Source organism: Pongo pygmaeus, chromosome 20 (assembly GCF_028885625.2).
Source record: "Pongo pygmaeus isolate AG05252 chromosome 20, NHGRI_mPonPyg2-v2.0_pri, whole genome shotgun sequence".
In the NCBI taxonomy this organism is placed as follows: Eukaryota; Metazoa; Chordata; class Mammalia; order Primates; family Hominidae; genus Pongo; species Pongo pygmaeus.
In genome coordinates this window covers 64,846,773-64,873,906 of record NC_072393.2, presented here as the reverse complement: position 1 = coordinate 64,873,906, position 27,134 = coordinate 64,846,773, and the positions used below count along the sequence as shown (strand labels likewise).

The 27,134-nt window shown below is 48.0% G+C and overlaps 1 protein-coding gene across 32 annotated transcripts in view; it reads right to left on the bottom strand.

Annotated features, from left to right (window-relative positions):
- ZNF544 (zinc finger protein 544) overlaps positions 1 to 13,634 on the bottom strand; it is a 49,212-nt gene extending 35,578 nt beyond the window's left edge. For 12 of the 32 annotated variants that reach the window (XR_010125032.1, XR_010125028.1, XR_010125029.1 and 9 more), the window contains exons 1-4: positions 13,051 to 13,599; positions 12,778 to 12,880; positions 11,888 to 12,397; positions 1,375 to 1,490 (exon numbers count right to left, since the gene is read on the bottom strand). Coding sequence is in view for 26 of the 32 variants with exons in the window: in XM_063658602.1 (XP_063514672.1) it covers positions 1,375 to 1,490; positions 11,888 to 12,111 (340 nt within the window). In the remaining 6 variants the exon portion in view is untranslated. Of the gene's footprint in view, positions 1 to 712; positions 1,062 to 1,374; positions 1,491 to 4,422; positions 4,951 to 11,887; positions 12,398 to 12,777; positions 12,881 to 13,050 lie in introns of all 32 variants that reach the window. The other 20 variants (XM_063658593.1, XM_063658609.1, XM_063658601.1 and 17 more) reach the window with 18 other exon arrangements.
- Positions 13,635 to 27,134: the final 13,500 nt, after the last annotated feature.

Genomic DNA, 27,134 nt, shown 5'->3' with positions numbered 1-27,134 from the left:
CCCCCTCTCTATAAAAATGTTAGCCAGACGGGCACGGTGGCTCACACCTGTAATCCCAGCACTTTGGGAGGCCGAGGCGGGCAGATCACAAGGTCAGGAGTTCAAGACCAGCCTGGCCAAGATGGTGAAACCCCGTCTCTACTAAAAATACAAAAATTAGCCAGGCATGGTGACGTGTGCCTGTAATCCCAGCTACCCAGAAGGCTGAGGCAGGAGAATCCCTTGAACCCGGGGGGGCGGAAGTTTTAGTGAGCCGAGATTGCACCACTGCAATCCAGCCTGGGAGACAGGGTGAGACATTGTCTCAAAAAAAATAAAACAAAAAAAACACAAAACGTTAGCCGGGCATGGTCTGAGGTCCCAGCGACTGGTAGGGGTAGGGGCTGAGATGAGAGGATTGCATGAGCCCTAGAGGTCAAGGTTGCAGTGAGCTGAGATCACACCGCTGGACTCCAGCCTGGGCAACAGCAAGACCCTGTCTCAAAAAAAAAAAAAAAAAAAAAAAAGCGAAACAACTCCCATTTGGGCTAGAAGAGCAGATAAAGGCAGCCCCTGCAGACGCTGAACACATCATTCTCCCAGGTTTGAAAGCTGGCATTTTTCTTGCCCCATATTCTCAGAAAAAAAAAAAATTCCCTTGAATATCAAGTATCAAGCCATGCATTGCAGAAATCTTGCTTTCTCTGTGCCGTATTTTTTAGGCAGTTCTCACCTTTCCCTTCAAAGACTTGGGAAACTTCTTCCACCAGCAATATCTCCTGCAGATGTTGCGGTGCTGGGGACCCACTCTGGCCAGGAACACAGAGCCTAAGCATGGGCCACCTCACAGCAGCCTCAAAACTCGCAGCTGCTGGGACTTCACCCCAGCAATGCTCTCATTTCCCAGGCAATCTCTTCTGAGAACTCTCCTGCTGTCAAACACTTCTGGTGCCTGAGGCCTCCTTTCCTATGCTGAATTCTGCAGGAATACTCTCCCCTCTAGGCATGACCTTTGTGGCAGGTCCTAATCTCTCTTCTGAACAGACACATAACATTCTTCAGGCAAACCAAGCAATCAAGTCCTCCAAGAACAAGTAGAAAGAGAGAGAGAGAAGTAAACAGCAAATTCAGTGCTGAAACAGAAGACAAAGACAATGCAATGCAAACAACTGCATGCGACCTCAGTGCCAGGGGGAGGACAGACAAGGCACAAACGCACACAAAAGAAATGGAATGTAGGCCGGGCGCGGTGGCTCACGTCTGTAATCCCAGCACTTTGGGAGGCCAAGGCGGGTGTATCATGAGGTCAGGAAATCGAGACCATCCTGGCTAACACGGTGAAACCTCGTCTCTACTAAAAAATACAAAAAAATTAGCCGGCGTGGTGGCGGTCACCTGTAGTTCCAGATACTCGGGAGGCTGAGGCAGGAGAATAGCGTGAACCCAGGAGGCGGACCTTGCAGTGAGCCGAGATCGTGCCACTGCACTCTAGCCTGGGCGACAGCGAGACTCTGTCTCAAAAAAAAAAAAGGAATGTGAATGATTAGAATTGCTATTAGATGACAAGTTTGGGGAGGAGGCATTCACACCCTACCAAAAAAGGTTTAAAGAATAACATAAGCTATGACAAAATATTCAACTTGTAAGACTTAGAGTTGGTATGAGTATGTACACATTTACCTGACTCCCAACATTAAACTTACTCAAAAGAACAAAGTGGCCCAGGCACAGTGGCTCACGCCTGTAATCCCAACATTTTGGGAGGCCAAGGCAGAAGCATCGTTTGAGCCCAGGAGTTTGAGAACTGCCTGGGCAACACAGGGAGACCCTATCTCTACAAAAAAAAAAATATATATATATATATATATTTTAATTGGCTGGGCATGGTGGTGCATGCCTGTGGTCCCAGGTTCTTGCGAGGCTGAGGCAGGATGATTGCTTGAGCCCAGGAGGTTGAGATTGCAGTGAGTAGTGATTGTGCCACCACACTCCAGCCTCGGTGACAGAATGAGACCCTGTCTCAAACAACAACAATAACAAAAAGAAAAGGAGAAAGAGAAAGAGAAGGAGAAAAAGAAAAAGAAAAAAATGACCCCTACCCCAAAAAGGTAAATGCTAAACCCATCATTCCATGATGCTGGAATGGTGACACTGCCACATCACACACACATTACAAGGAGTGTGCAGCGCTGGTTTAGCAAGCCTGGGTTGTCCAGACCCCGCACTTTGGAGTTTCACTCTGTTGCCCAGGCTGGAGTGTGGTGGCACGATCTCAGCTCACTGCAACCTCTGCCTCCCAGGTTCCAGCGATTCTCCTGCCTCAGCCTCCTGAGTAGCTGGGATTACAGGCGCGCATCACAATGCCCAGCAAATTTTTGTATTTTTTAAGTAGAGGTGGGGTTTCAGGATGTTGGCCAGGCTGGTCTCAAACTCCTGACCTCAAGTCACGCCTATAATCCCAGCACTTTGGGAGGCCAAGGTGGGCAGATCACGAGGTCAGGAGATCGAGACCATCCTGGCTAACACGATGAAACCCCATCTCTACTAAAAATACAAAAAATTAGAAGGGCATGGTGGCGGGCGCCTGTAGTCCCAGCTACTCGGGAAGCTGAGGCAGGAGAATGGTGTGAACCCGGGAGGCGGAGCTTGTAGTGAGCAGAGATGGGGCCACTGCACTCCAGCCTGGGTGACAGAGCAAGACTGTCAAAAAAAAAAAAAAAAAAAAAAAAAAAAGAAAGGTCTGATCCTTGTAATTTTAATCTGTATCCTTTCAATGTACTAAACTGTAACTGTGAATATAAGAGCTTTTCAGAGTTCTGAGTCCATATGGTCAACCTGAGAATGGTCTCAAGGACCCGCACACAGTGAACGCCACGCTTACTTAAAGAAACAGGGCTTTAAGAATTTCGAGAAAAGTGGACCATTTCTTCACAGCAGTGGTCCTCAACTGGGGGCAGTTTTGCTTTCAGGGAACATTTGGCCACGTTTGAAGACAGTTTCCAGAGTTTGGTGGGAGTGGAGGGGGAGGAGGTGTAGAAGGGGACAGCTACTGGCTGCCGTCTGGTGGGTAGAGGCCAGGAAGGTGTAAAACATTCTACAGCTCATGGGGCAGCCCTAGAGGATCATCTGGCCCCAAATGCTGACTGTGCTGAGCTGAGAAACTGCTCTACAGGGAGGAAGAACCTTGCGGGCAAGGCTGTGTCAGGCACAGGACTCTTCAGCCTGAGGCCAACCTCACACATGAGCAGATGTGAAGAAAACCTGCAGCCGCAGAGCACCCAGCCCTGTTTATTTTCACCACCTTGTCTTCCTGAACGTGAAGGAGAACTCAGAGGCCAGTCAGGACACACTAACAGCAAATGCTGAACACTCTTGCCTCCCCTGCACAAGGAGAAGAAATTCACCCTGACGCCACCAAACCTGTGTCCTGTGTCCCCTCCCTGTTCTGCCTGTCCCTTTGCATGCTGTTCAGGGCTTTGCAATTTTTTTTTTTTTTTTACCGTGACTGTAGTGGGTTGAATGATGGCCACATCCTAATCCCTACAACCTGTGACTATGTGACCCTACATGGAAAGAAGAGACCCATGTTGAGGATCTTTAGACGAGGAGACTGTTGGGGTCCCCACAGTGATCCCTACAATGAGGGAGGTGGGAGGACCAGAGACAGAGGAGGAGAAGTGACAACAACGGGAGGCTCCTGAGCCAGAAGCCCACACCCCCTTTGTACTGAGCGCACCGCAGACTCTCATGTACGCACTCCTCCGCCTGGAAGCCTGTGACATCGATGCTCACATGTGTACTGAGAACATGGGGCTGAGCAGGGACAGGGGAAGTCCTTCCTGACCCCTCCTGTGTGCTCTCCTCAAATTCAGCCAAAAGCCCGTGTCCCCGTCTTCCAGGCACTATGCGCCACTCCACAAGCCTGCCCCGTGCCTGGCTCAGCCACTGCTTCTTGTGGGGGTTAGCACAGTGGGTTTGATGGGGTCCTGTGTCTTTGACTTTTCTCCTGTCTCAGGAAGCCGCAGGGACACCACAGAATGAAGCCTGTGTCACAGAACCCTGTGGAGTGCCAGCTTCTCGCTGCCCTTAGGAGAAAGCCCAAATTCCTCCACAATCTCCAGAAATCCCTTCCCATATAAAAATCTCAGCCAGTCGCAGTAACTCACACCTGTAATCCCAGCACTCTGGGAGGCCAAGGCAGGTCGATCACCTGAAGTCAGGAGTTCAAGACCAGCCTGACCAACATGATGAAACCCCGTCTCTACTAAAAATACAAAATTAGCCAGGCGTGGTGGTCCATGTCTGTTATCCCAGCTACTCTGGAGAGGCTGAGGCAGGAGAATCACTTGAACCCAGGAGGCAGAGGTTGCAGTGAGCTGAGATCGTGCCATTGCACTCCAGCCTGGGCAACAAGAGAAGTTTTAAAACACTCCAGACACTCACCACAGACCTTGCAACGTCTGTCAGTCTCGTGGAACACCTTCCAGCTCCCCGGCCCCGCAACACCCCACCTTCAGACGCACTTGCAGGCTTCTCTAGCCTCGGGTGGCTCCACACCTTGCTGCCTCCCCAGGCCCTGACTCCATGCCGAATACAGGCCATGCCAACAAAGCTCCAGGCTTCTGGCACAGATCACACGCTGGGGTGTCTGCTCCACTCCAACAGCATTTAAGACACAAAAGGAAAATATAAGGAAGACAGGGAAGATAAAAAGCAGCTTGGAAGTCTCCATGGATGAGTGGGGAAAAAAGCAAAATGAAGGCGGGTGTGGGGTCTTACCTGTAGCTGCAAGGGCCCCTTGGACAGCTGGTGGGGCAAGGGTCTGGCTCCCTCCGCCCGTGAGGTGAGCCATCCTCCAGGCCAGGCTGTGCCTAACACTAGGCCCCAAGATGAAATCAAAGCCACGGCACTCGCAGAGGCTGCCAGGACCAGCAAGCTGCTGGCCTGGAGCGGCTCAGTGTCTTGTGGCCCCTGTAACCAATTTCCACAAAATTGTTGGCTTAAGATGAACAGAAGCTTGAGGCCAGGCGTGGTGGCTCATGCCTGTAAACTTTGGGCAGCTGAGGCAGGCGGATTGCTTGAGCCCAGAAGATCGAGGCAGGCGGATTGCTTGAGCCCAGAATATCAAGACAAGCCTAGGCAACATGGTAAAACCCCGTCTCTACAAAAAATACAAAAATTAGCCAGGTGTGGTGGCGCACACCTATAGTCCCAGCTACCTGGGAGGCTGAGGCGGGAAGATTGCTGGAGCCTGGGAACAGAGGCTGCAGTGAGCCAAGACCATACTGCTGCACTCCAGCCTGGGTGACAGAGTAAAACCCTATGTGGGGGAAAAAAAAAAAGGTAAAAAGTTTCATAGAATGAGGCCAGGTGTGATGGCTCACTTCTGTAGTCCCAGCACTTTGGGAGGCCAAGGCGGGTGGATCACTTGAGGTCAGGAGATCAAGACCAGCCTGTTTAACATGGTGAAACCCTGTCTATTAAAAATACAAAAAATTAGCTAGGCATGGTGGTGTGCACCTGTAGTCCCAGCTACTTGGGAGGGTGAGGCACGAGAATTGTTTGAACCCGGGGAATGGAGGTTGCAGTGAGCAGAGATCTCGCCACTGCACTGCAGCCTGGGCAATGGAGAGAGACTCTGTCTTAAAAAAAAAAAAAGTTTCATAGAATGATACATACACACAAATGGAGGCTTAAAAATGCTAAATAAGGTCTACAGTCTAAGTAACAATATGTATCAATGTCAATGTTCCACTTGTGAAAGATGTCACTTCCTGGAAAAGGTGGGTGAAGGGCACACAAGATACTCTGTACTATTTTGCAGCTTTCTATAAGTATATATTTCAAAATGATGGTTTTTTTGTTTGTTTCTGTTTTCTTTCTTTCTTTCTTTTTTTTTTGAGACAGAGTTTCACTCTTGTTGCCCAGGCTGGAGTGCAATGGTGTGAAGCGATCTCAGCTCACTGCAACCTCCGCCTCCAGGGTTCAAGCGATTCTCCTGCCTCAGCCTCCTGAGTCTCAGCTGGGATTACAGGTATGCGCCACCACCCTGGCTAATTTTGTATTTTTAACAGAGACGGGGTTTCTCCATGTTGGTCAGGCTGGTCTTGAACTCCCGACCTCAGGTGATCTGCCCGCCTCGGCCTCCCAAAGTGCTAGCATTGCATGAGTCACCGCGCCTGGCTGTTTCTGTTTTCAAAATAGAGATGGGGTTTCGTCATGTTGCCCAGGCTGGTCTCAAACTCTTGGGCTCAAGCAATCCACCTGCCTTGGCCTCCCAAAGTGCTGGGATTACAGGCATGAGCCACTATGCCCAGACATGAAGTTTTTTTTTTTTTTTTTGAGACAGAGTTTCACTCTTGTTGCCCAGGCTGGAGTGCAATGGCGTGATCTCAGCTCACTGCAACCTCCCCCTCCTGGGTTCAAGCGATTCTCCTGCCTCAGCCTCCCGAGTAGCTGGGATTACAGCCACGTGCCATCATGTCTGGCTAATTTTGTATTTCTAGTACAGACAGGGTTTCTCCGTGTTAGTCAGGCTGGTCTCAAACTCCCGACCTCAGGTGATCCGCCTGCCTCAGCCTCCCAAAGTGCTGGGATTACAGGCATGAGCTACCAAGCCTGGCCTATGAAGTTGTTTTTTAATCATACAAATTTTAAAGTTAATTTATTTTTTAATTGACAAATACAAACTGTATATATTTGTCATGTACAATATATTTAGAAATACATATGCACTATAGAATGGCTAAATTGAGGTAATTAACATATGCATTCACATACTTTTTTGTGGTGGGAATATTTTACTTTCTTAGCAATTTTCAAGCATATAAGAGATTATTAACTATAGCCAACATGATGTATAAATCACACAAATTTTAGGTTCATTGCATAAAAAGTCAAAGATGCAGATAGCTAAGTGTAAGAATAATAAATAATCCAACATCTTAAGAGACAGCCACTGTTACTATTTTGTGCCTACCGTCATGTGCCCCATAATGACGTTTTGGTCAGTGACAGACCGCATATATGATAGTGGTCCCATATGATTACAATGGAGCTACCCTATACAGGTGGGCCATTTTTTATCTTTTATACCATATTTGTACCGTACCTTTTCTATGTTTAGATATATTTACATATACAAATTCTCACCATTGTGTTATAGTTGCCTATAGTATTCACTACAATAACATGCTGTGTAGGTTTGCAGCCTAGCAGCAAGAGGCTGTACCACATAACTTGTATGTGTATTAAACTATAACCATGTAGGTCTGTGTAAGCACGCCGATGACATTCACACAACAAAGTCACCTAACAACACATTTCAGAACATATCCCCATTATTATTGACAGGTAACTGCATGTCCTTTGAGAAACCTTCCTTAAAACAAACAAACAAAAAACAACAAAAAGAGAAATCTTTCTGTGTCAATACACACATGTTCACTAATCACCATAATGCGTTTCTAGAAAAATGTGATTATAATGTAAACACTCTATAATGTAAACATAAAGTATCTCCCAATGCCAATAAACAATTTTTGTAATAGCTGTAATTACTGTAATAGCTGAATTTGATGAATGGACTGTAGTTTATTAATAGTCCCAGCTTTAAAGAGTTTAATGTTTCTGAATATTTAGGACTTTTCCAAATTTCACCCTCACATCAGCCCTATAATGGCCACTCTTGCTTTCATACATGCCTGCCTTTCTGCATGTGTATGTTTAGGTTAAATATTCAAAAGCAGAATTGCCAGACAGCTCGCAGAATGCTGCACGCAGGTACACATGTAAAGGGAAGAACTGCTCCTTGAGCTATCCTAACACAATAAGAGAGGAAAAGTAGCAGTGTCACCATCAACAATGATTAACTCTGGGCTCGCTCCAAGTGCCAGGCTCCAGGCCAGGGATGTAAGTGGGACCCAGACCCAGCAAGGGCACAACCCGGGCCTGTGGGGCCTTTTCTCAGGTAGCAGGGAGGCCACATGAGCAAACAGGCAAGAACAATGAAGTGCAGTCAGCATTGGATCAAGGAAAGACTATAGTTCTAGGCCCACAAGATGAGGTTAAGGGAGGGGAGGCACTCCAATGCACAGGCAGAGGCTGAGGCAGATTGGAAACCTCACCCCAGAGACTGGGAAGACCCTGGCCCATCCCATGACCTGAGCATAGAGAAGGGCAAGGGCCACAGCTAGAGAAAGTCCCATACAAGTTTAGATTCTATCTCAGAGAGAGAGAAGGCATTGCTGGGCTTATGTAGATGTTGGCAGGCTGGAGAATGGACTGTGGGGAGTAAAGGTGGAATAAGGAGAAGAAGTGGCTATCACCAAAGGCCAGGACTTAAGGGACAGCAAAATGGAGAGAAGTGGGCAGATTCACTCTCTACATTGGAAGTATAATCAGTTATGCAATAGAATTGGGAGTGGAGGCTCAATAATGACATCTCTTTCTAGATTCAAGAACTTGGGAAAGTTTATATCTTTTCCCAGAGTGAACAAGTAGGAGGAGGGGAATCAAGACATGTTAAGGCTGGACACGATTTCCAAGTGGGAATGTTACACAGCCAGTTACATTTGCCAGCCTGAAGCCCAGAGAAGAAATTGGGGCACCACAATAAAGATATTTAAGTCCATGAGACTCAGCAGCACTTAAACTAAACAGGAACAGTCAAGTTAGAGAGAGGGAACAGGACCCAGGACCAAGAGAACTCAATGATTTAGAGATCTAATAAAGGAGGAGCCTTGTGTACACAGAAGAAAATCTGGGTCTTTAAATTTTCCGTGGGCAGAATATATTACAGACAGAAGTGTGTAGATAAATCTATAATCTACCTTGACACCATACTTAAAATAATTTATTATACTCTATTTTGTCTTCCTGATCAAATTTTAAGACATGTGTCGAAGTTTCTCATATAGTCCTTCTCATATTTCCTTTAAGTACACAATTTTTGTTTTATATCTATGCTATGGTGTCTGGTCCATAAACATTCAAGATTAATGTATGTTGTTCCTATAGACTTTTATCACTAAAGAGGTGATAAGGCCAGGCCTTAATCCTGTAATCATACCTGTAATCCCAGCACGTTTGGAGGCTAATGTGGTTTGGCTGTGTCCCCACCTATATCTCTTCTTGAATTGTAGCTCCCGTAATTCCCACACGTCATGTGGGAGGAACTCAGTGGAAGGTAACTGAGTCATGGGGGCAGGTCTTTTCCTTGCTGTTCTTGTGACAGTATCACAAGATCTGATGCTTTTATAAAGAGGAGTTCCCCTGCACACGCCCTCTTGCCTGCTGCCATGCAAGGTGTGACTTTACTTCTCCTTTGCCTTCTGCCATGATTGTGAGACATCCCCAGCTATGTGGAACTGTGAGTCAATTAAACCTCTTTCCTTTATAAATTACCCAGTCTTGGGTATGTCTTTTTTTTTTTTTTTTTTTTGAGATGGAGTCTCTCTTTGTCACCCAGGCTGGAGTGCAGTGGCACGATCTCGGCTCACTGCAAGCTCCGCCTCCCAGGTTCACGCCATTCTCCTGCCTCAGCCTCCAGAGTAGCTGGGACTACAGGCGCCCGCCACCACGCCCGGCTGATTTTTTGTACTTTTTTTTTTTTTTTAGTAGAGACGGGGTTTCACCATGTTAGCCAGCCAGGATGGTCTCAATCTCCTGACCTTGTGATCTGCCCGCCTCAGCCTCCCAAAGTGCTGGGATTACAGGCGTGAGCCACCACGCCCGGCCCGGATATGTCTTTATTAGCAGCATGAGAACAGACTAATACAGAGGTCAAAGCAGGAAGACTGCTTGAGCCTATAAGCTGGAGACTAGCTTGGACAACAAAGTGAGACCAAGTCTCTACAAAAAAATCAAAAAGTTAGCTGGGTGTAGTGGCATACACTTGTAGTCCCAGCTACTGAGAAGGCTGAGGTGGGAGGATCACTTGAGCTGGGAGGTCAAGGCTGCAGTGAGCTGTGATGGCATCACTGCACTCCAGCCTGGGTGACAGAGTGAGACCCTGTCTCAAAAAAAAAAAAAAAAGGATAAAAGTGTCTTAATGCTGCTGCACTAACGGTCTACTTTATCTGATATTATCTTGCCACCCATTTCCTTATTTGTTTTCACTGATGGATCTATGCTCATCCCACCACCTGTTTGTCAAAGCCTGGATCATCTGACTCTTCTAAGTAGAGCGTATCTTTAACTTTTTATTTTCAGTTCAATTTCAAAGTGTCTACTAAAACAGAGTTCTACCCATCACATTTACTGTGAGAACTAGTCTTATTTCTGCCATTACATATATTTTCCATTTCTTTTCAAGTTCAAGACCAGCCTGGACAACACGGCGAAACCCCGTCCATACTAAAAAAATAAAAAAATTAGCTGGGCGTGGCAGCACACGTCTGTAGTCCCAGTAATTTGGGAGGCTGAGGCACAAGAATCGCTTGAACCCAGGAAGCAGAGGCTGCAGTGAGCCGAGGTCACGCCATCATTCCAGTCTAGGTGACAGAGCGAGACCCAGTCTTAAGAAAAAAAAAACAAAAAAACCCCAGGACTATTTTTTGATCTTGACAAAATATTTAAGCTTCTTTAATGAAAATAAAGACCTATGAGAAAGTCAGGTGATAGTCACAAATAGATAGTTCACCTACATGGCTGAAAAATGTACAAAGCTGCTCTGTATTAAAGACATATAATCCCAGCACTTTGTGAGGCCAAGGCAGGAGGCTCTCTTGAGGCCAGAAGTTTGAGACAAGCCTGGGCAACATGTGAGACCCCGTTTATAAAAAAAACAATAAAGACATGAATCAAAACACACTGGGGCCTATGATCTCAGCCTCCTTCCCTAGCAAATGCCCCAGGCCTTCCTACCTTTCGAAATCCACTGACCACTCAGGCTGTACTTCCTACAGGCCAGGCACTGTACCCTGTTCTCTGCCTGAATTCATGCATTTGATCTTCCTTGTAACCCCACAAAGACAATTATCAGCATTTACCCTGTTTTCTGAATGAGGAAACCAAGGCAGAAAGAACTTGAGTAAAACTTAACTGAGGCCTCGTGGCTGGGGAGTGAGAAGGTGGGAGCTCCATAGCTCATGGCCCTAAGCACACTACCACTCAGGCTCCCAGCCTCCCCATCTGGTACACCTCACCCCAGCCCAATGCCCCTGTTCTTTTTCTTAGCATCCTTGGCCTGAGGCCCACCTCTTGGCCTCTCTGACCTGTTTGTTCTGTGCAATCTGCCCATGCCCTTGACTGCCCTCTCTGCCCAACCCTGCTAATTTCTGAGTCCTGGGTGGTATATGAGTTCAGGAACACCAGTATCCACTCAGTCACTATCCCCTTACAGCTGCAAGCTCATGCTCTCACTCCCTACTTCAGTCCCCTCCCACCACTGTCCTCTCCCACCACTGTCCTCTCTGTGCAGACAAATCGGCCTTTTAATTCACTCCAAGGGACGACTCTGGACTCTTTCAACTTCCTGGCACACAAACTCCTGCAAGCCTGCACTCATTAGTAGCTCCCTTCAAATTCTGAGGTGAGATGTCTTCTCTCTGGTCAAGATGAATCCATATCCCAGTGCCCCATCCCCTGCCTCTTCTCCTCTCAGGTGAGGCCTGAACAGAGTGACCAACAGTCTCAGTTTCCCCCTCCTCATCTTGCCCATCCCTGCTCTGCTCTCTCACTCTCAAACACACACACAATCACAAACGTAGACCACATCCAAGAGGTCTGCCCAGTATCTTATGTGATACTATCTTGTCCTGATGCTCCTGGCCTTCCCTGGGGAATCTCTCATTGCCTGTGTCCATCTCTGCTCTCTAACCCTGTCCTTCCTTGTCTGGAGGCATCCAAGGGCGAGGGCTGAGAACACTCACTTCGCAACCTGCTTTCAAAGTACTGGCTCCATTACCTGTCGCTGTAGGACTCTGAACTGGCCTCTTTAACCTCTCCAGGCCTCAGTTTCCTCATCTGTAGACATCTGGAAAAACAGCAAGACCTGCCCTGTGAGGATGCTAAAAGAATTAATTGAGTTGCATTTACAGAGCTTAACATTGTGTTGACCTGCAAAAGGGGCACAACAGATGTATTCATAGTGATTATTCTTGGACATAAAATTCTCCATCTGTTCCTCATACTGGACCTGTATGGTGGCTGATCTGGCAGAAGTCCCTCTGGCTGCAGGGCTGGGGAGAGAGTTGCTTTCTTCTTCCTTTTCCAGTTTTCTCCTTCCCTGCTTGTGGGGTGACGTTTCCAATCTGCTCCAGGTTACGTGTCCAGCCCAAACCTCCTGGGCTTCCTGCCACTGCCATTCCCTCCTCCACATTCAGTCATGTCACCCACATGCTCCTCAACTCCCATGCAGAGACTGACCAGGCATTCCACATTTTCCTTGCACTGTGACTTCTATCCTGGCTCCATGCTGGAAACAGAAACACAGTCTTCCTCCACTCCTTCCTGCCTTTTGGCATCCCTCCTTACACGGAGTCATTTCCGTAATCTGATGTTTCCCTACTCCCTTAGACTCTGAAATCCAACCCCATGTCTTCCTCATTAGCACTGCCTTGTACGGTCCCCATCAAATGTCACCTAACACAAATGGAACCCCGATCCCTCACTTACAGGCGTTACATACATATCCCATCTTGTTCACCTCTGTAGTCTCTCTATGGGGTGCACCAGCATCGCTTAACCACTGCAGGCCCCCAACACCCCAGTTACCCCTGCCCTGCCTGGACTGGCCTTAATCTTCTGTTCCCTTGGAAAATACACTGTTCTCTGCAAGGTTCAAGCTTCACGTACCATTGGAACCAAACGTGTCCACGTCTGGAGCTGGGATGACCTCTGGGGTCCAACAGGCGCCAAATGCCTGGTGCCGCTGTGCCAGGAGGCTCTTGGCTGCCACCTGTGGATAAGCCGCAGAAGATGAGCTGAGGGAGGAAAAAGGAGCCGGGAGAGGCCCCGCTGGGTCGCCAGACGCCGGCCTGAATCCCCAGCCCCTGCAGCCCTCCACCCAGGCCCCCTCTGTCGGGAAGGCCCACCCAGTCCCACCCCGTCCCACCCCCTTGCTCGTACCTGCGAGGGGGCCCGGCCCTATCAGTTCCCTCCCAGCTCTGCAGCAGGAGAGCCTCCCGACGAGCTCAGACCCAGCCGGGCGCTGCTGCAAGGGAAACCTGACTGGACCGGCCTTCCCTGTCCCCCTGAGGCCGGAGACATCCCGACCCCATCAGGCCCCTGCCCTTGCCCGGCCTCGCCACATTATTGAGGACCCCCGCAGGCCCTGCTCGTTTCTCCGGCACGCCCAGGTCACTTGAGGCGGCTCTGGCCTGGTCCTGCGCTCCGGCCGCACCCGGCTAACGGTGAAACCTCCGCGCCAACCTTGAGGCGGCCAGACTCACCGGCACGCACCGGGCAATGGCGGTGCTTCCGGTGGCCGGCGGACGTGCCCGCGCTCCGCGCAACGAACAACTCCCAGAAGGCCGCGCGCCGGTGGCTGTTGCTCACACAGGAGTAGTCAGCGGGAGCATAGGGCCCCGCGGCGGCGAGACGAGCTTTTTCGTGTGTTCGCGACTAACATTGTGGCTTAGGGAGTTGCTTCCCGCGGCTCTGCTCCTTGGAGCGCCTGTCCCCTCCCCCTTGAACGGGCCACGCTGGTTCTCATCCAGCAACCGAAGCCGAGACTGTGGAGGCGGCGCCCGGCGTCCAGGGCGGGACTAGCGCCTATGGGGCTCGGCGCCGTCATCTCGGGGGCCTTCCCGGCGCCTTGCCCTGCTGGGGAGAGAGACCAAGACTGCGCCATGAGAACGGTCCAAGGCCGTTAACCGGGAGCCCAGGGGCAAGGGCGCCCGCCAACATCTGCGCCTGTGGCAGGGACTCGGGGACAGCCTGGGCGTGGGGACGCGTCCTAGTGACAGAAACAAAGCCCCAAGAGTGCCCTGCTTGGAGCATTCCGAGTGGAAGCTGGAAGCACGCTAACTGGAGGCGATTCGTCCTAGGTGATTGCTCAGTCGAGCCTATTTGGCTTTCTGTGGTAGCTCCTAAGTGGGCTCAGTGTCTGAGACCCACCACCGCCTGACCCGTCCTGGCTCTTCAATGAGGGAGACCACAGGAAACTTTCCTATGAAAGCCAGATAGGCGGGAACCACTGTGGCTCAGGCATCCTCAGCTCCTGGACTGTGCTTTTGTGTCTGGGGTGCATCTGTGACTAACCTTCCTTGGCTTGACTGTCTTGTGACTGACCTTGTCGATAGCTTTACCCAACAGTCATCACCTTTTTACTTGCTTATTTTCATACCTGGCTAGCACGACCCTGCAATTTTTAGATTCTTCCAGGAAATCTAGAATCTAACTCCCTAAGGGAGCATCTTGATGGATTCTAAGCTAATCAGAATGGACTCAAGCTTCTTGCTGTGTGAATTAGGCAAGGATATTCTGGCCAAGGAGAAATAAGGCTGCTAGGGGTTTCCCGGGAAGGTTCCCTCAGTCTTTTTTTTTTTTTTTTTTTTTTTGTGAGACGGAGTCTTGCTCTGTCCCCCAGGCTGGAGTGCAGTGGTACGATCTAGGCCCACTGCACGCTCCGCCTCCCAGGTTCACGCCTTTCTCCTGCCTCAGCCTCCCGAGGAGATGGGACTACAGGCGCCCGCCACCACGTCCGGCTAAATTTTTGTAATTTTTTTTTTTAGTAGAGACGGGGTTTCTCCCTGTTACCCAGGATGGTCTCGATCTCCTGACCTCATGATCCACCCGCCTTGGCCTCCCAAAGTGCTGGGATTACAGGCGTGAGCCACCGCTCCCGGCCGGTTCCCTCAGTCTTAAAAGTGGACATAAGATAGCAATGTGTCTTCTTTTGCCCCTGGACAGTGATGTCTGTATGTGATGTGTAGGACAATTACAAGCACACTGGCACCATGAGGAAGCCAGCCCAGGAGGTAAAGGCAACATGCTGAGAATGGCACAGCAGAAAAATGGAAAGAACCAGTATCCGTGATGGAATGAATCCTGTTTGTGCCACTGAATCAACATTGCCTCTGCTCACCTCAGGGACTTTTCATCATGAGATAAATGATCTTGTTTGTTTTTATTATAGAAAATTTCAGGCCGGGAGCGGTGGCTCACGCCTGTAATCCCAGCACTTTGGGAGGCCGAGGCGGGCAGATCACGAGGTCAGGAGATCGAGACCATCCTGGTTAACACGGTGAAACCCCGTCTCTACAAAAAATACAAAAAATTAGCCAGGCGTGGTGGCGGGAGCCTGTAGTCCCAGCTCCTCGGAAGGCTGAGGCAGGAGAATGGCCGTGAACCCAGGAGGCGGAGCTTGCAGTGAGCCAAGATCGCGCCACTGCACTCTAGCCTAGGCGACAGAGGGAGACTCCATCTCAAAAAAAAAAAAAAAAGTTTAAATAAATAAAAACTTTGATGTTACATTTCTGTCTACTGTTTCCATGTCTGTATCAATAATGGAGTCATCTGAGGAACAACTTTCCTCACATCAGTGTTTATATTATTCATTTTTAGGCTTAGTGCTTAAGCTTAGTGATCATCTTTTGTAGGATCGTGTCATAAGAGCAAAGAATGACCATATATTGTTACATTAAAAATGTTATCTTTGGCCGGGCACAGTGGCTTATGCCTGTAATTCCAGCACTTTGGGAAGCTGAGGCAGGTGAATCACCTGAGGTCATGAGTTCAAGGCCAGCCTGGCCAACATGGCGAAACCCTGTCTCTACTAAAAATACAAAAACTAGCCAGGTGTGGTGGTGGGCGCCTGTAATCCCAGCTACTCAGGAGGCTGAGACAGGAGAATGGCTTGAGCCCAGGAGGTGGAGGTTGCAGTGAGCCGAGATGGTGCCACTGCACTCCTCCAGCCTGCCTCTGTCTCAAAAAAAAAAAAAAAAAAAAAAGTTACTTTTACCTTGATGTCTACATAAAGGGGAAGAAAATCTTTTAAAAGTTATGGCTGGGCACAATGCCTCACACCTGTAACCCCAGCACTTTGGGAGGCTGAGGTTGGAAGATCACTTGAGACCAAGAGGTTGAGGCTGCAGGGAGTGATGATCTTGCCAGTATACTCCAGCCTGGATGACAGAGTGAAACCCTGTCTCAATTTAAAAAGTTCATTGGCCAGGTGCGGTTGCTCACGCCTGTAATCCCAGCATTTTGGGAGGCCGAGGCAGGCGGATCACGAGGTCAGGAGATCGAGACCATCCCGGCTAACATGGTGAAACCCTGTCTCTACTAAAAAATACAAAAAATTAGGCCGGGCACAGTGGCTCACACCTGTAATCCTAGCACTTTGGGAGGCCGAGGTGGGCGGATCACTTGAGGTCAGGAGTTCAAAACCAGCTTGGACATCATGGTGAAACCCCGTCTCTACTAAAAATACAAAAAAAATTAGCTGGGCATGGTGGTGTGTGTCTGTAATCCCTGCTACTCGGGAGGCTGAGGCAGGAGAATAGCTTGAACCCGAGAGGTGGAGGTTGCAGTGAGCCGAGATTGTGTCACCACACTCCAGCCTGGGCAACAGGGAGGCTCCATCTCAAAAAAAAAAAAAAAAAAAAAAAAAATTAGCCCGGCATGGTGGCAGGCACCTGTAGTCCCAGCTACTCGGGAGGCTGAGGCAGAAGAATGGCGTGAACCTGGGAGGCGGAGCTTGCAGTGAGCCGAGATCACGCCACTGCACTCCAGCCTGGGCAACAGAGCAAGACTCCATCTCAAAAATAAAATAAAATAAAATAAATAAAAAGTTCATTAACAGTTTGACTCAAGAATGAGTTATCCAGTGCCTGACATGACTAGAATGCTGCCTGAAAGGCCTTTCTGCACTGATTATATGCATACACTTTCTCTCTATTATGAATTATCTGGTGTTCCATAAGGTCAGGTAGTCTCCTGAAGGCTTTTTCACATTTAGACATTCATGTTGGTTTTTGCCCATATGAATTTTTTGGTGCACACACAATAAGAATTCTGTCTGAAAGTTTTTCCACGTTGACTACATTTATAGGCTTCTCTCCAGAATGAGTTCGCTGTTCAATAAGGTGAGAATTCTTGCTGCAGGATTTTCCACACTAGTGACATTCATGAGGTTTCTCTCTAGTGTGAAATCTCTGATGCCAAATAAGTAATTAGCTCCAGCTGATTTCCTACACTCAGGACACTCGCAGTTTCTCTCCAGTATGATTTATCTGGTGAGCAACAAGTGAGAACTCTAACTGAAGCATTTCCAACACTGATTACAGTCATGAAGCTTCTTTCCAGTATGAGTTATTTTATGTGCAACAAGGCCAGAGCTGTATAGAAAGACTTCCTACCTTGACTACATTCATAAGGCTTCTCTCTATTACGCTTTCCTTGATGCAAATTAAAATCAAGGATGTCACTGAAAGATTTCTCACATTGATTACATGGAATTGTTTTTCTTCAGTGTGAGTTTTCTATTGCCCAGTTAGATGAGATCTCCTGCTGAAAGCTCTCTGACTTTCCCGATGTTCCCAGAGTCTTCAGTATGAGTTATGTAATGTCTAACAAGGTGGGAGCACCAGGCTGAAAAACTTTCCACATTGATTACATTCATAAATTTTCTATCTGGTATAAGTTGTGACGTGCAACTAGGTGAGAGCTCCATCAAAAAGATTTACCGTGTTGAATACATCCATGGGGTTTCTCTCCAGGATGTGTCCTCCCCCTTTGAGAAAGGCAAGAGCTGTAAAAGTTTTTCTCACATTTATTATAATCACATGAATTATTTTATCTTTTTTTTTTTTTTTGAGGCAGAGTCTCGCTGTGTTGCCCAGGCTGTAGTGCAGTGGCGTGATCTCTGCTCACTGCAAGCTCCGCCTCCTGGGTTCACGCCACTCTCCTGCCTCAGCCTCTGGAGTAGCTGGGATTACAGGCACCTGCCACTATGCCTGGCTAATTTTGTTTTTGTATTTTTAGTAGAGACAGAATTTCACCGTGTTAGCCAGGATGGTCTCGATCTCCTGACGTCATGATCGATCTGCCCACCTCGGCCTCCCAAAGTGCTGAGATTACAAGCGTGAGGCACTGTGCCCGGCCAAATTATTTTATCTTTTAAGATTCTCTGGTGTACATTTAGGGATATACTGGGGGTTGTTTTTTGTTTTTTCCCTTTGGCCAGTAGAGATCTAGTGTTGTTAAAGTTGTCTATATTTACTATAGTTATAAAATTTTCCTCCTGTATGACTTTTCTTCTGAATATTAAAGGATAAAACATGGCAGAAATAAAGATTATTGTTGGCATGCTTATACAGTTTATCTTTTGTTTGCTTTCTTATTAGATGATTAAGGTGAAGCTCTGACAGAAAGTTGGTGCACACTCATTTTTGCACAATTTTTCAGTTCCATAATTTTTTTTTTTGAGACAGTCTCATTCTGTCGCCCAGGCTGGAGTGCAGTGGAGCAATCTTGGCTCACTGCAACCTCTGCCTCCCAAGTTCAAGCAATTCTCCTTCCTCAGCCTCCTGAGTAGCTGGGATTACAGGCGCGCACCACCACGCCCAGCTAATTTTTGTATTTTTAGTAGAGTCGGGGTTTCACTATGTTGATCAGGCTGGTCTCGAACCCCTGACCTGGTGATCCGCCAGCCTCGGCCTCCCAAAGTGCTGGGATTACCAGCATGAGCCACCGTGCCCGACTATAATTTTTCTAATGATTATTGAAATAAACTTATTTTTCAAACTTTTATTCTGTGAGCCAGGTTTATGGAAATATTATAGTATGAATTATCTGGAGTGGAAAAAAGTTGGAACTCAGGAAATAACAGAAAATTCAAAAAGAAGATGACATAGACTCCCATCTTGAAATTAAATCTATGTTTTCATTTTTGGATGACTCTCTTTCATTTTTGCCCAAGTGCATGCTCACTTTTACATGTCTAGAAAAACTTCATACCTTGTGGCTGGGCTCGGTGGCTCACGCCTGTAATCCCAGCACTTTGGGAGGCTGAAGTGGGCAGACCACAAGGTCAGAAGTTCAAGACCAGCCTGACCAACGTGGTGAAACCCTGTCTCTACTAAAAATACAACAGTTAGCCAGGCATGGTGGCGGAAGCCTGTAATCCCAGCTCCTCAGGAGGCTGAGGCAGGAGAATTGCTTGAATCCGGGAGGCAGAGGTTGCAGTGAGCCAAGATCATGCCATTGCGCTCCAGCCTGGGCAACAGGGCAAGACTGTCTCAAAAAAAAAGAGAAAAAAAGAAAAACTTCATACATTGAATCTTACATTCATATTTTCTCTTAACTAATTATAGCACACATTGCTTTCAATTTGCTCCAGCCTACTTCCTCCCCCCTCATTTGCACCTCTTCCAGTGTAAAATCCTAACATTCACCTCCCACACTCTTCTCTATTTCCAAACACAACATAAACAATACTGTAGTAAACAACCCCGGACACCCAGAATTACTGCCTTCATTTCTATAGGTCAGAGCCCCTCCAGTGGGACTGGACAAGTTGAAGGATAAGTGTATTTTTGATTCTCTTAGGTATTACCAAATTACTTTCCAAAGTGAGAATAATAATCCCTCTTCTTTCCAGCATTGGGTATTATCCTTTGTATTTTGCCAGTATTTTGGGTAAAAGTAACATTTCGTTTAATTTGTATTCCCTAGCTACTTGTGATTTCAGGATCTTTACATATTCTTACTGGTTATTTGAGGTTTTGTTTTCTGTGTTTTGTCTAATTAATATTTTTTTCTTTTTTGGCACTTTATAGGAGCTCATGATAGTTTATAAATGTTAATCTTGTCTGTCATTTGTGTAACAAATATTTTTCTCAATACACAGTTTATTCTCTTTTTTAAATTTATGGCATCTATTTTAGCATACAAAAAATTCTTTTTAGGCCAGATGCAGTGGCTCATGCTTGTAATCTCAGCACTTTGGGAAGCTCAGGCAAGAGAATCACTTGAGGCCAGGAGTTCAAGACAGCCTGGCCAACATGGCAAAACCTGTCTCTACTAAAAATACAATAATCAGCCAGGTGTGGCGGTGCATGCCTGTAATCCCAGCGACTCAGGAGGGTGAGGCATGAGAATTGCTTGAAGTCAGGAGGCGGAGGTTGCAGTGAGCCGAGATTGCACCACTGCACTCCAGCCTGGGTGACAGAACAAGACTTTGTCTTGAAAAAAAAAATTCTTTTTATGTAAAGTATGTATGTCTACTCTTCTTTATGAATAGATCTGAGTTTTTTGTCTTGCTTAAAAAAGTATTGCAAGCCATAGATTTTATGTTTATGTAGTCTTCTAAATTTTCTTTTGCACTTTTAAAAACATGCAAATCTGGCTAGGTGCGGTGGCTCAAGCCTGTAATCCCAGCACTTTAGGAAGCCAGGGCAGGTGGATAGCTTGAGGCCAGGAGTTTGAGAACAGCCTGGCCAACATGGTGAGACCTCCGTCTCTACTAAAAATACAAAAATTAGCCAGGGCATTATGGCACGCGCCTGTAATCCTCCAGCTACTGGTGGGGCTGAGCGGGGAGAATTGCTTGAACCTGGGAGGCAGAGGTTGCAGTGAGCCAAGATCTCGGCACTGCATTCCAGCCTGGGTGACAGAGCAAGACTCCATCTCAAAATATAAAAAATTTTTAAAAAACATACAAATCATTAGTCTATTAGGAATTACTTTTGTTTGAGGTCTGATGCAGGCATCAGCTTACTGGGAAAGCTAGAATTCTCCCAAAATCACTTTTCAAATAAGCTATCATTTTTCTTCCACACATCCATTTGTCAATTCTTATAATAATACCATTCTGTAGCCGGGCATGGTGGCGGACGCCTGTAATCCCAACTACTGGGGACGCTGAGGCAGGAGAATCGCTTGAATCCGGGAGGCGGAGGTTGTAGTGAGCTGAGATCGCGCCATTGCACTCCAGCCTGGGCAACGGAGTGAGACTCCTTGTCAAAAAAATAAATCAATAGGCCGGGCGCAGTGGCTCACGCCTGTAATCCCAGCACTTTGGGACGCCGAGGCGGGTGGATCATGAGATCAGGAGATTGAGACCATCCTGGCTAACATGGTGAAATCCCGTCTCTACTAAAAATACAAAAAATTAGCCGGGCGTGGTTGCGGGCACCTGTAGACCCAGCTCCTCGGGAGGCTGAGGCAGGAGAATGGCATGAACCCGGGAGGCAAAGCTTGCAGTGAGCCGAGATCGCGCCACTGCACTCCAGCCTGGGCGACAGAGCGAGACTCAGTCTCAAAAATAAATAAATAAATAAATAAACAAATAAATAATAATAATAATACCTTTCTGTTGAGATTATAATGACATTTTAATATCAAGCAAGGCCGGTTCCTTGACTATTATTTTGATTATAATTTTCTTGACTGTCATAAGCATTTATTTTTCCTTTTGATCTTTTAAATCATTTTCTTTTCTTTTTTTTTTTTTTCTCTGAGACGGAGTCTCGCTCTGTCACCCAGGCTGGAGTGCAGTGGCGCCATCTCGGCTCACTGCAAGCTCCGCCTGCTGGGTTCACACCATTCTCCTGTCTCAGCCTCCCGAGTAGCTGGGACTACAGGGGCCCACCACCACACCCGGCTAATTTTTTTGTATTTTCAGTAGAGACGGGGTTTCACCATGTTAGCCAGGATGGTCTCAATCTCCTGACCTCGTGATCCACCCGCCTCGGCCTCCCAAAATGCTGGGATTACAGGCGTGATGTAATTGTTGATAAATTGTTGAGTTTTTTTTTTTTTTTTTTTTGAGAGGGAGTCTCACTCTTGTCGCCCAGGCTGGAGTGCAGTGGCTCCATCCCGGCTCACTGCAACCTCCACCTCCCGGGTTCAAGCAATTCTCCTGCCTTAGCCTCCTGAGTAGCTGGGATTACAGGCGCCCACCAGCACGCGTGGCTAATTTTTGTACGTTTAGTAGAGATGGGGTTTTGCCATGTTGGCCAGGCTGGGCTCGAACTCTTGATCTCAGGTGATCAGCCCGCCTTGGCCTCCCAAAGTGCTGGGGTTACAGGTGTGAGCCACCACGCCTGGCTCTTTTTTTTTTTTTTTTTTTTTTAAAGACAGAGTGTTGCTCCATCACCTAGGCTGGACTGCAGTGGCGTGATCTTGGCTCACTGCAACCTCTGCCTCCCGGGTTCAAGCAATTCTCCTGTCTCAGCCTCCCGAGTAGCTGCGATTACAGGCGCCTGCCACCACACCCGGTTAATCTTTGTATTTTTAGTAGAGACGGCGTTTCACCATGTTGGCCAGGCTTATCTCGAACTCCTGACCTCAGGTGATCCGCCTGCACTTCGGCCTCCCAAAGTGCTGGGATTACAGGCATGAGCCACTGTGCCTGGCCCTATGTTTGTTCTTTCATCCCTCTGAAATTTAACTTTCTGTATGGTATGATGGAGGTCTGACTTAATTTTCTTCCGGACAACTATATACTCTCCCAGCACATTTTCTGAACATTCCCTCTTTTCTGGATAACTTAAAAATGGCTGCTTTATCATATGCCACAAATGCCATCTCTACATAGCTTTGTTGCATTGCTCTGTCTCTGTCTGCTCCAGGGACACAGTTTTAATTACTTCAGCTTAACAATACACACTTTCATTTTGGTAAGACATTCCGTACATTGTTCTTCCTGTTCAAAATTGTCTTAACTTCTGCCATTTTCCCTTGTAGATGATGATGATGATGATTTTGAGATGGAGTCTCATTCACTCTGTTGTCCAGCCTGGAGCGCAGTGGTGTGATCTCGGATCAGTGCAACCTCTGCCTCCTGTGTTCAAGGGATTCTCCTGCCTCAGGATTCTGAGTAGCTGGGACTACAGGCGTGCCTGGCTAATGTTTGTATTTTTGGTAGAGAACAGATTTCTCCAGGTTGCCCAGGCTGGTCTCGAACTCCTGACCTCAAGTGATCCACCCACCTCAGCCTCCCAAAGTTTTAGGATTACAGGTGTGAGCCACTGCGCTGGGCCTTTAACCAACTGTATTTAACTCACGTTTATTTTGGCAAGTAAATAACCAAAAGGCCCCACCCCCACCCCTCTTTTTTTGAGACAAGGTCTCCCTCTGCTGGCTAGGCTGGAGTGCAGCGGTACAACCATAGCTTACTGCAGCAGCCAACTCCTGGGCTCAAGCGATCTTCCCAAGTAGCTAGGACTACAGGTGTGTTCCACCATGCCCAGCTTTTTTTTTTTTTTTTCCCAGATATGCAGTCTTGCTGTGTTGCCCAGGCTGATCTCGAACTCCTGGGCTCAAGCGATTCACCCGTCTGGGCCTACCAAAGTGCTGGGATTACAGGCCTGACCCACAGGTCACAACCCAAATGATCCCTTTTAAATCAGTTTATAAATTTTGAATTTTAACGCATGGATTTAAAAAAATTATTCAGCAGGCCAGGCGCGGTGGCTCACACCTGTAATCCCAGCACTTTGGGAGGCTGAGGCGGGCAGATCACGAGGTCAGGAGATCCAGACCATCCTGGCTAACACGGTGAAACCCCGTCCCTACTAAAAATACACACACACACACACACCCACACACACAAAAAATAGCAGGGCGTGGTGGTGGGCCCCTGTAGTCCCAGCTACTCGGGAGGCTGAGGCAGGAGAATGGCGTGAACCCGGGAGGCGGCGCTTGCAGTGAGCCGAGATGGTGCCACTGCACTCCAGCCTGGGCGACAGAGTGAGACTCCTTATCAAAAATAAATAAATAAATAAATAAATAAATAAATAATAAAAATTATTATTCAGCAAATAAGACTGAGGATCCTGGATATGGCAAAACACAAACTGGTGTGGTAAGCATCTCGATATTCCCCCTGCCGGGCGTGCCTGCAGATGCCTGGTCCCGGCAGAGCTATTCACATTTCTTTCAACTTTCTGCTCAGGACACAGCTGGAGTCCCCCAGCACCCCTACCATCATCACCACTACCACAGCTGAGTGATGCGCAGCTCGACCCTTCACCAAGAGTCCGTGGCCAGGCCAGGCTGGGCATCTAGGACCGGCAGGCGCTGGGCCATTCCCAAGGTGGGAACGGGATGCTTCTCACCTGTAATTGAGGGCCAGGCCAGCACAGCGCTTGTGTGCCTGAGCCTAATGAGGAGACCCGGGCGGGGCCTGGCGGTTGCACAGACCAACCGCTCCCTAGGGCCCCAATCCCCTGGGAGCCTGTGACCACCCGGCTCCAGTCTGGGCGCTCACTGTTACTGGAAAGGGAGTCCCGATCCAGACCTCAAGAGAGGGTTTGTGGATCTTATGCAAGAAAGAATTCAAGTCCAGTCCATAAAGTGAAAGCAAGTTTATTAGGAAAGTAAAGGAATAAAGAATGGCTACTCCACAGACAGAGCAGCCCCGAGGACTGCTGGTTGCCCATTTTTATGGTTATTTCTTGATGATATGCTAAACAACGGGTGGATTATTCACACCTCCCCTTTTTAGACCATATAGGGTAACTTCCTGACGTTGCCATGGCATTTGTAGCTGTCATGGCCCTGGTGGGAATGTAGCAGTGAGGCGACCAGAGGTCACTCTCATCGCTATCTTGGTTTTGGTGGGTTTTGGGCGGCTTCTTTATTGCAAGCTGTTTTATCGGCAAGGTTTTTATTACCTGTATCTTGTACCGACCTCCTATCTTATCCTGTGACTAAGAATGCCTTAACTTACTGGGAATGTAGCCCAACCGGTCTTAGCCTTAGTTTTCCAAGCCCCTATTCAAGATGGAATTGCTCTCGTTCAAACACACCTGACATTATCCCCCAGGCCGAGGACGGGGTCCCCAGGGGGCAGGCGGGCCTCCACAGATCCGGGGCCATTCATCTCCGCAGCGGCCGCAGCCAGCCGCCAGGGCGCCCTGCTCCCAGGTGTAGCCAAAATGGCCCTGAGTCTGTTTCCACCAGGCCCGGGGGCGAGAAGAGGCGCAAGCCGCTGATTGGGCCAGGCACAGGCACAGGCACACGCAAGAAGCGGTATGGAGGAGGCAAGAATCTGGTTGGGCAAGACAAGGAACTAACCGGGCAGGCGAGACGCTGATTGGATGAGGCAGGTTGCTTATTTGCCAAAGCGTGACTCTTACCCGGCGACGTGTGTCGCCGCTTGGTCGGAGCGGTGCGATGATTAGTTAGGTCAGTTCTGGCGGGCCGCGCGCGCGGGCTTTGGGGACTTGTCGTTTCCGGCCTCCAGCGTGGAGCAGTGCGGTGATTGGGTAGGTCAGTTCTGGCGGGCCGCGCGCGCGGGCTTTGGGGACACGTCGTTTCCGGCCTCCAGCGTGAAGCCGACTGTGGGCTCTGGAATAGTCGGCGGTTGTGTGTACTGGTTCTCGAAGCTTAGCAGGGCGACGCTTCGGGAGAGAGGCAGAACCAGCCTCCCAGAGCTGTGGGCTAGGCTGGGTCGCGACTCCGCCATTAACCCCTCCGCCAACGTCCCCGCTTGTCGTCCGCCCTCGGGCCCTGGTCAGCCTCCCCGGGGCCTGCAGCCTTTGACGCACTTCGAGGTGGAGACCTGGCCTTGGAAAGTACCCAGGGAGCCACTCCGTAGCCTGTGCAACGAGGATGGACCCTCCTCGCTCGGACCCATGCTGGCCATGCTGAATGACCCCGCAAATTCTCACAGCAGTGACAGGGAATCGCGAGCTGCGAGGGAAGGTAAAATCATTTCGCACAGCATCAAATACCACAACCCCGAGTGTGGTTTTACACCTTAAGAAAGAAAGATCACACTATTGGAGGATAACTTTTGCGTGGTACAAATGTCAGTGATGTTGTTTTTGGATGCACTGTAGTCCACGGAGGCAATTTTTTTTTTGGTAAGCATTACACCCCTAGAAAAAGAATCCCAGGATTTTCCCTTTTGTTTTTGTCTTGCTGCCTCGTGGTCCATGATGCCGGCTGAAGTCAGTACAATGAAACCAAACTGGCAGGATGGAAGCAGATTATTCTGCCGTTTTTCTAGAACTTTGACTACATCAAATCTGGGGCTGATCATTCCACACTTGTTTAACATGCCTGTGAGGTTCACAACAATTTCCCCAGCTCTGTGATCATCAGTGATGTCAAATTTACCAACGTAACCGTGCTTCATCATCACAATTAGAAACCAGAGAATGTCTTTGGAGCACCGCCTAATAATAATCTGTCTTTTGCCTCTCTTCAGCATTGTTGATCCTCTTGAGAACATCAGACAGGATATTCATCCGCACCATGACGACGGCACCAAAGGATGGTGGAAAGAGAGATTTTTTAAAAATCAAATCTTCTGTTACTTTGTATTCAGAAGAAAACTATGTAAAGATCAGAAACATTAAAAGTATGGAAATCCAGATTTTAGTAAAACCTATTAAAATTAATCAGAGTTTGCTCAACTGGCTGGATCCAGGATACATAGTCTCTGTAGTAAAAATCAGCCACAAAGGAACAAAGAGAACAAAATTACTTTTTAATCCTTCTTGGTAAATGATAAAGACACTCTTGTTGAACAAATAAGTGGATGTGCTGGAATTAATTGGTCCCACTCTTTGGTTCATTCTTGAGAGGTGATATTGTAGAGTTCTGAATGGCTGAAGAGGCTGTTTTTACCAACTAACATCCCTGGGCAAGTTCTTCAGCTGCATGTGTTCTCAAAGAAGCTAACATCTTTGTAACCTCTTTTTACAAATTTTAAATTTATTTTTGAGACAAAGTCTCACTCTCACACAGGCTGGAGTGCAGAGGTGCTATCATAGCTCACTGCAGCCTCAAACTCCTAGGCTCGAGCATTCCTCCTACCTCAGCCTCCTGAGTAGCTGGGACTACAGGTGCGTCACCACACCTGGCCTTTTTTTTTTTTTTTCCCCCAGACAGGATCTTGCCACGTTCCCCAGGCTGATCTCTAACTCCTGGCCTCAAATGATCCTCCCAGAGTTCTGGGATTACAGGCGTGAGCCACTGTGCCCAGCGTCATGTACCTTTTCACTGGTGTACTGGATATACGGAACGTGGACCCTCCAGGCACTAATCCTCTTTCTGACAATCACAGACCCAGTGAGGAGCAGAGCCAGGATTTAAACCACATCTAATAATTGTGTCTCGTGTGACAGCTCCCACATGTGCAGCCTCTCTCCCTGCCTTCCTCTTCCTGTCTTGCAAGCACAGGTGGGGATACACAGTATTTAAAGGTAAATGCTGGCATACTTGTAGACCTTCTTATCCGGAGTTGGCCA